Source organism: Salvelinus alpinus, chromosome 12 (assembly GCF_045679555.1).
Source record: "Salvelinus alpinus chromosome 12, SLU_Salpinus.1, whole genome shotgun sequence".
Taxonomy (NCBI): domain Eukaryota; kingdom Metazoa; phylum Chordata; class Actinopteri; order Salmoniformes; family Salmonidae; genus Salvelinus; species Salvelinus alpinus.
In genome coordinates, this window is record NC_092097.1 from 17,089,687 (window position 1) to 17,099,089 (window position 9,403).

Below are 9,403 nucleotides of genomic sequence, written 5' to 3' on the forward strand. Positions count from 1 at the left end.
GCAGATGTGGATTTAAAAACGTAACAACAGTTTTAAATTGTTTTGAGCTGCTTATGTTGATCATTATGTGTGATCTACGGCTGTTGTGCTGCTAGTTGTCTGACAGTGTTGTATGAGGTAGCATGCTTAGAGCCTGTCCCCTGACTGTGACTGCCATGATAGAGCATCAACGCAAACAACAGGAGAGCATCTGACAGGCTATTTCTCTATTGAGTGAGACCTGGTCTTGTCATACTGTGAGAACCCTGCTTAAATGGTCCAGACTGGGTCCCGCTGACTCTTTACGGTAACCACTCCTCTGTTCTACCAGTGAAGACAACAACAGCACATTGTAGTTGTAGGTCGGACCTGACATTCCTGACAACACCACACCTCGTCTTGTTGTTCCAGTCCTGGGGGAGTCTGGGAACATCCACCCTGCCTTGCCCTCACACCCCACCCCGCCATGGTGGCCCCCATCGCCTCCGTCTTCCCCCTACCCCTCAGTCCTGTCTCCCTCGCTCCCTCCGCCCTTGTCTTGCATTTCCTGTAAACAGCAGGGTGGAGTGTAAGCCTATAAGGCAGGACTCTTCCTCCCTGGGGATTACCTGGCAATGACCTCAGAGGGCCTGGCTCCAGGCCTGCTGTACCCCACGCCCTGCCCTGCCGCACCAGAGACCGCCCAGCCACCACGGTAACAGTGGACAGCCACCACCCTCTACAACAATGCACTCAGGACGTCTCTCTGAGCAGAACTAACACAGCACAGAGGCAGAGAGGAACTACAAAGGAGAGGATACACTAGAGGCTGCACTAGGAAATTACCAATCATACTGCTGTATCCCAAGGTCCACTTTCAGCCTTTTACCATAAGAAATAAGAATAATTGCCTGGTCTCTTTCTCTCTCTGTCTTGCTCTCGCTCTCTCTCTAAGACTAAAAACACAAGTTAAATTACTACAGCAGCAAAATGATATACAAACTATTGTGGTTTTGTCTGTTGTGGGGTTATTCCAGTGGGACAACATTAGTTAATTGGTGCTGTTGATCTGACTGGTACTGCATGGTAAAGAAAGTCATCACAGAGCACATTGACTGCGTCCTGAATCAAACACAAGCACCGCCAAGATGCCTTCCTTGCCAACTAGGTTAGCAAGACAGTCTCAGTCAGACTCAATGAGTTTCAACTCTGAACCAGCAGAAACCTAGTTTAAACAGGCAGGCATGCACATTCATTAATAGCTGCATATATTCTAACTTTACATTTCTTTATCCCGCTTATGTTTATACTTACAAACAAAATGTGCTTTTCTTTGCCTTTCTCTGCTAAACAGTGTTTGAACTGGACATGAATCAAACCTGGTGTAAAATGTTGTATGCTCTAGCAACTTTCTGTCTTTGTGGTAACTATTTGCCTTCTTTTGTGGGTATATCCCCTTGTCTCATTTCCGCCCACTGTCCCTTGGTCCCTCTGCCCTCAACAGTCCCGATCCTCTCTGTTGGGTGGCGAGAGAAGAGTGTTAAGTTAACTTCTGAATACATGCTCAATAAATCACCCTGCCATCATCGGCCCGCAGGGCTAGGACAGTAGCAATGTCAACCCCTCAGCAAGAGCTTAGCAGGAAAACATACACACAAATGCACACACACACACACACACACACACACACACACACACACACACACACACACACACACACACACACACACACACACACACACACACACACACACACACACACACACACACACACACACACACACACACACACACACACACACACACACACACACACACACACACAGCACAGACACAGCATCCCTGGCAACAGAAGTCTATCCATGGAGAATGCAGCCGAGGCGACAGGACAGAAAGGCCCCTTTAGATCAGTTAGGTTTCAGACTTCTACCAAACAATGAGCCCAATCGATAACGTCACCAGCAGAAAAGATCCTGCTCTGGGGGACTATTGTCTGAGAAATGGAGGAGATTCAAACGTGTGGCACATTGGTTTCCAACAAACTCCAGATAACAGTGAGGTCATTGATCATGATAGGGAATGGTATTCATCCACGGAGACTCGTAGTGCCTATGAAGTCGACAATAAGCCTGGTTTTGTGAGAAAGGCTTCCCTCTGAGAAAACATGCAGGCTTACGGTAGCCTCTTCTAAAAGAGAACATGCATGGAACTATGGGTCAAATATGCATGGGAAATAAGCAACATATTAAACTGTGAATCAAAATATACAATAATTGCATAATACAACTCTCGATCTAAAATGTCTAAATAAAATGAATGAATTCAAATGATTAATATACTGTGAGTGTGAAATAAGCAACTTTGCACGAAGCATAATGGCAGCTGTGGCAATTTCCAAGGAACCGGTGTGAAAAAAATCATTTTTTTTTAAGAGGCCTGTAGTAATGGCCTGTGCCCTATGAACGCACACCAGCCATCAAACAGGTGTCTAATTGTGACTGCGGGTGGCCTGGGCTGGCTGTAGAGAGTGGTGGCAGAGACCAAAGAGAGGGACATTTGGTCCTACAGTAGCAGGTCCCAGTGATTGCTCCTCCTATCTCTCTCTGCTGTAAATCTCTCCATTCCTCCAGGGCTCAATCAGAGAGAGGCACTCAGGGAAACCGCCTTCAATAAAAGCGATCCTAAACTTAACCACAAATCTCCGGGACAAGAGAGCAATTAAACCAACCCACTCTTACTCCTCCCCCTTCTTTCTCGTTTTCTGCCATCACTTTGTCTCATTTCCATGGCTCTCCCTCTCTTTCTTCATCTACTTTCTGTTCCTCATCACACCTTTCCCTCCCTCTCTTTCTAGCACCCCCTTTCTCTCTCATCTTTGGTAATCCAAGTCCCCTTGTCCTGCTTTCTACAGTACCTCTATCTCTCCCTCTCTCTCTCCCACCCACCCACCCTCCCACACACTCTCTCTCACTTTTAATTTGAACCCATAATTACTTCTATTGTGAATAAACCTGAGCTCTGTCTACGGTGCTCAGTCTGTGAGCTATTCCATCCCCTCAGACACACTATGAAGCCAACACCAGATGCGACCCTGAAATCCAGGAAATGAGAAAGCGGGATAAGCTCTCCCACAAGCATTGTCCATCTTCCCAAACTGAACGAGCCTCGTCAAATCAGGCTGCTCATCTCTCACAGAACACAACACTCTCCAAGAAATCTGGTCAGCCAGGAGCTGATGTTCATTTGAGCTAGTTATCTTGAAGCTGGTCTGGAGATTGCAATGTTGAAGTGATGGAGCCTGGCCAAACCAGTCCACTGAACAACAGGGGAGAGTGGTTATGGGAAGAGCCCTCTCTGCCGACTAGGGTTGCAAAATTCTGGTAACTTAAAACAATTACACATTTTTCAGAAATCACGGAAAGACGATTTCAGGATTTCATGCTTATTCCCTCCTGATTCTAGGAATCATCCAACTGGGATTTCATGCTTATTCCCTCCTGATTCTAGGAATCATCCAACTGGGATTTCATACTTATTCCCTCCTGATTCTAGGAATCATCCAATTGGGATTTCATACTTATTCCCTCCTGATTCTAGGAATCATCCAACTGGGATTTCATACTTATTCCCTCCTGATTCTAGGAATCATCCAACTGGGATTTCATACTTATTCCCTCCTGATTCTAGGAATCATCCAACTGGGATTTCCGTAAAACCAGCGAATTTTGGGAAAGTTTCCGGAATTTTGCAACCCTACTGCAGACTGTACACTATCTATGGGTTATTTTTCAGTTCAGATGACCACTGAAGAGGCCCAACATCCGTGATCATGAATTTGTTACACGGCATAATACATTACTGTACCTCTCAGGCTCCTGCTCAGGTGACTGGGGTTTGCTGTCGATCCCAGGGAAGCTGTTCATATCCACATAGCCATCGTTGTCATTAGAGGGGGCCACTATGCGTTTGGGGTCCTCAAAGAAATCTGTGACTTTCATGGATCTGGTAGGTCTGCCGCCAGGACGGATCTGGATGTTCTCATAGTCAGAGCTCATAGCTGGGATGTTCTCATATTCAGATGTGTCTGCACTGGGGAAGGAGATGGAGCGGGGTTTGGTCAGGGGGAGGGGCATGAGGGGGCGGCGGGAGCGCTCCTCGAAGGACTCCACCCTGGACACGCCCCTGCTACCATAGGCTTTAGGGTCTTCTTTCCTGAGGTCTTTGTAGAGCAGGAAGGTGGAGGGAAGGTCTGGAGGGCGCTGCTGGGGCTTCACCATACGAGACTGGGACTGGGGCTGAGGGGAGCCAGTGCTCCTGCGCTCCAGTTCCAGGATTCTCGTTGGGCCATGGTGGCTGGACTCAGAGGAGGAGCGCGAGGAGCGTATGCTCCCGTCACCAAAGCCTTTAGTGTCCGTTTTCCTCTTGAACTTCAGGGCCAGGAAGCGCTTGAATGAGGACTTATTCTTCTTGGGCTTGCTGTCTGTGGACTCAGGAGAGACGCTGATCAGGAGGGATGGGGAGCTCTTAGTAATCGGTCTCTTGGTGATGTAAGCCAACTCAAAGGGAGGTGGGATGTCCACCAGAGAGGTTGGCATGGAAACATCGCTGGACGACTGGTGGCTCCGCTGAGAGAAGCTTCCGGAAGAAGTGCTAAAACATGGCAGAGAGAGGGTGTCATCTGTCCTTTTCATCCTGCCATCATCCTTCAGGGATTGGTCGGCCTCTGTGTGAGCTCCCAATGACAGTTCTCGACCCTCTGCGGAGTATGAGTTTGGGTGTGGTAAGAAGTGGCGTGGCTTCAGAGAGGGGATGAGTCTGTTGACCTCAGGCTGCTCAGGACGTCGCAGAGGTTCTCCGTTCTGGTCTAAGGCCACAGTACAGTAGTCATAAGTACTCTGGTACTCTGATGTCTCCTCAGGAACCGTCTCAGGGACATAACCCGAAACCTTCCCAGAGTAGGAGCGCGACCGCGTCACAATGCTCTTCCGGTCCAGAGACATAAAGTTCTCCCCCTCAGAGTCAAAGCCGGCCTCCTCATAGATGTGCTCCTCGCTGTCTGAGTCTGAGTCCTCTTGATAAGGTACGATGTGGCAGTCTAGCTCCTCTATGTCCTCCTCGAAGGCCTCTGTTGTGTGGGCGAATACCACCCTGTTGGTGAGCTCTGGGGTCCGTGTCCGGTCCAGGTCTGCTGGCACTGTGATGTTACACAGCCTGAGACGGGGCTGGCAGCTGTTCCGCTGGCTGGAGAAAGCCTGCTCACGCTTGGCTGTTCTCTCTCTCACACTCCTCCCTCTGATCTGCTTCCTCTCCATGTCATCCGTCTCATCATCGTCCCCAATCTCCACATAGTCCTCTGATGAGGCACCGTCCAGCTGCTGAAAGTCATGGGCCTCGGGGCAGAGGGAGTCATCGATGTCTGCATATTCATCCACATCTTCCATGGCTGTTTCTATGTGTTGGCTGGATTGTTCAGGAGTGTCCTGGACCTCACTCTCTCTCCGTTTATCCTCTAGCGCTTCCACATCGTCTGATGACAAATAATAAGGCTCTTGGTTAGAGGTGCCTGCTGTGTCCATCTCCTTTGCAGTGTGTGGTTTGTCACCACAGAATGTTTCATCGTGATTCACCTCAGGGTCAGCGGTGCTCATCCAGTCAGCAGGCACCGCCTCGATGACGGAGTAAGGCCCAAACACATCCTCAGTGCTGCCAGAGAAACGGAAATGGCCAGAGGGGTCCTTGGTGGCACGCTCAGGCTGCCACACACCTGTGTCACCGGGCTCACCAGTGTCACATGTGTAAACAGGCTCATCTGAGGGGCCAATCACATCGTAGGGATACTCCTCGCCGACGGGTGGAAGTGTACAGCAGTGTGCTCCCAGTAAGAGATCCTCTGCTTCCTCTTCAGCCTCATCAGTGGGTACCTTACACTGTACATATTCACCACCAGGGGAGCTGACTTCCTTTTCAAGCCCACTGTCAGTGTCTGCAACAAGCTGACTAGGGTTGGTCCCATGATCATGATCTTCGGTGTCTGGTTCTTCAACATCTTCTTCTGGGTACCCTATAGGTTCATCAGATGTTTCAGTCTCCTCAGCAAAACTCTGATTATCTTCCTCCTCCGCTTTGATTCCCCCCCCTTCCTCATCTCCTCTCTCACACAGAAACACATTGTCACACTCTGGATGATGTTCAGGGTCCACAGATGTACCATCATTGTTACTCTCAGGTGGGTTCAAGTCATCTGCTGCTGTACAGTTTTTGTCCTCTGCAGCAATGTGAGTGTCAGATGAACCAGTGTTCTCAATTTCAGATGCCTTGTTCTCTCTCTCTATCTCATCCTCCTCTTGCTCATTCTCCTTCTCACCATAATCTGTGATGTCATTAAGGATTTCCTCTGGTGCTGCTTCCTCCTGGTTGTGATTTGTGGAGTGGGGTATGGGGTCCTCTGACCCTTCCTTGTGGTCCTTAGGTTCCCCCTCTGAGGAGGTCAAGTCTCCATTGCTCAGACCGTGAGGGGGGCATTGCTCCTCCTCTGCCTCTGTCTCAGATGAGGAGGGTCTGGGCATTGCAGCGGTGGGAGGTTTGGGACCCCGGGTAGAGGGACAAGGCTTTGACATCAGTTTGGACTGCACCTTGATCGTTAGGTGACTCCGGATCTTTGGTCGGGGAACTTGGAGTCGCTTCTGTAAATCTGGAAAGGAAATGACAAAAGTGTGATTCATTGCAGTTCAAATACAATGTTCAATCTCAATAGTAGTTGAAGTAGTAGTTGAAATAGTATTTGAAGTAGTAGTTGAAGGTGCAATATCCTACCTAGAATAATCTTTCATTAACCTTTTATACATTTGGTCTGCTTTTGGTTGTATGGATATAAAACAAGCAATCCCTTAGCCTTGTTTTAATTTGTAAAGAGGAAGGCTGCAGATATGTCTCAAACTCCGTGACATGCAGATGGCTAGAGGGGACGCATCTAGAGGAAAGACAACAAATCCATAGGGAACATACTGTAGGAACAATAACATCTACCTGAGTGGAATACAGAGACGTATTGTATGCTCTACACTTTACAGCTTATAGGGCATGATCATAAATAAATGACATCAATTGATTACAAAATGACATGTGGAGACAGAGCCAAACTAACTTTTATTGTCTTTTACCTCTGTGTCAAAAGTCCCCTGTTTAGAAAATCAGATACTGTATGCAGCATGTACCTCACAGTCAAGTCCAGTGTTTTCTACCAACTTGCTTTGAAGGGTGGAAAACCTGTCAAAGATAGCTGACTGGTTGATACGTCTTTTGGTGAAACACACCCTTACTTAACAAAACTTATACACCCCTGGTCTCTTCCTGTTATTTAGTACCTGCCCTGACGCACATCCTATTAAACTTTGCGTGCACTCTGTACTCTCCCTCCTTGTCCATCTGTCTGCCTCTCTGTCTCTGTGTGCGTGTCTGGCTGTCTGTCTTATCTGTACGTCTTGTCTGTCTGTCTGTCTGTCTGTCTGTCTGTCTGTCTGTCTGTCTGTCTGTCTGTCTGTCTGTCTGTCTGATCTGACTGTCTTATCTGTCTGTCTGTCTTATCTGTCTGTCTCTACCTCCCTGTCTGTCTGTCTGTCTGTCTGTCTGTCTGTCTGTCTGTCTGTCTGTCTGTCTGTCTGTCTGTCTGTCTGTCTGTGTCTGTCTGTCTGTCTGTCTGTCTCTACCTGACTGTCTGTCTGTTTGTCTGTCTGTCCCTCTCTCTCCCTGTTGTTTTCCAACACTGCTAATGAACTATTACAGCAGACTCCCATTGAAGAACTCGACGCAGGAAGTCCACGAAGGAAGGACATTAACAGCGTGCCCTCACTCCTCCATGAACCCTTCTAGGAGTACAAATTCTAACAACACAAATGGACTTCCTTTTTGTCATTCTTCCCCTGACACACACACATACACACACTCACACACTTTTTCTGAAAAGGTCCTTTCAGTGGGTAAAATAACAATAAAACAGAGAAAAAACAAACGTCCAGTCCCACAAAGTCCTTCTGCAAACAACAGGATATGAATTACGCAACAAGAATTCAATTAAAACAAACGCTTGAAAAACAAAGGAAAGATAGAAAAAGAGGACCATGACTGTGCCAAGCTCACAGGATAATCATGAAATATCCCCCATCATATAATAACAAGAATTCTAGAAAATACTCTGTGAATAGGCCAATCATCACAGTGCAGTAGAAATGCAGTAGAGCTACCTTTGGCTTCACCTCTAAAGTGGCATAAATAATCCCATCATACTGTACCTCGTACAGTATAACCGATATAGGATTTTTGGATCCAATACAGATTCTGATTTTAGAGTGGAAAAATTCACCGATATATCGCCCGATATTTTCACAATTATAGCTGGAATTCAAAATATACCTTTTTTCTGTATGGATTGTGCTTAATAACATGCCACATGAATCGCCCGAACAGCTCAAGGACAGAACTACACAAACTGGTAAACCTATTATGGTTAATTGACTTTAATTCTGCAATAGCTGTTATCTCACCCAAAGTGAGATTTGACCCCCGATTAGTTGATCTATCAAAGAAAAGGAAAAAGTCCTTTAAAAAAAGAAAAACTAATCGAAACAATAACCTACACCTGTTTGGTCTCTGATCCTGTAGTGATTTTAGTTATACAATTTGTTCTCCAATGCTATTTCAAGTGGTGTAGGAAAAAAATTACATTTGTTTAACACAAAATTGAGAAATGCTATATCTCTTTTGCTCTCTCTCTCTCTCTCTCTCTCTCTCTCGCTCTCACACACACACACTTGGAGTATCCTTTATGTAAACACAGTAAGTAGACGAGTAGGCTATATCAGGCTCCCAATTTATTTTCTTGAATATGCATCGCCACTTGAATTTTAGCCTACATACCTGTGTTCATTTTGGGACATCATCCGCTGTAGCAACCGAGAGTTATCCACACGCATTAATCAACCGCCACAATATGTCCACAGGTTCTGTGAACTTATCCCAAATTCATGCTGAAAGTATTCAAGTGGTCTAAATTCAACATTTCACAATTTTCTCTGGTTGTTTTTCCAAGTACTGGCTACTACTCTGTCTACAGAGCCGGCATCCCTTTTGTTGAGCTGATGCCCGACTGGTGCGCTCGCGAAGTATACCGGAGGCGCTCTGTCGCGCATCCTGAGAAGGAAGGTTTATCTCGCAGACAAGGAACACTGACCAAACCCACTTCATCCACATTCAACTCTATAAAAGTGTTGCATTTTGAATTACAATAGCTATATATGTACACCATAAATGAATGTATTTCAAATGAGCAAATCGTTTTATTTAAATTGCTAATTATTTGTGACCTATTTGCCTACCTGAAATTGATTTATTTGGATTTGTTAGAACTTTGATGTATTTGACACTTCAGTACAGAGTTGGATGCATTGAA

The 9,403-nt window shown here is 46.5% G+C and overlaps 1 protein-coding gene across 2 annotated transcripts in view; it reads right to left on the reverse strand.

Annotated features, from left to right (window-relative positions):
- LOC139535626 (FYVE, RhoGEF and PH domain-containing protein 5-like) overlaps window positions 1-9,126 on the reverse strand; it is a 46,690-nt gene extending 37,564 nt beyond the window's left edge. For both annotated transcript variants that reach the window (XM_071335227.1, XM_071335226.1), the window contains exons 1-2: window positions 8,872-9,126; window positions 3,823-6,649 (exon numbers count right to left, since the gene is read on the reverse strand). In XM_071335227.1, coding sequence (XP_071191328.1) covers window positions 3,823-6,649; window positions 8,872-8,881 — 2,837 coding nt within the window. In that variant the 5' untranslated portion in view covers window positions 8,882-9,126. The remainder of the gene's footprint in view (window positions 1-3,822; window positions 6,650-8,871) is intronic.
- Window positions 9,127-9,403: the final 277 nt, after the last annotated feature.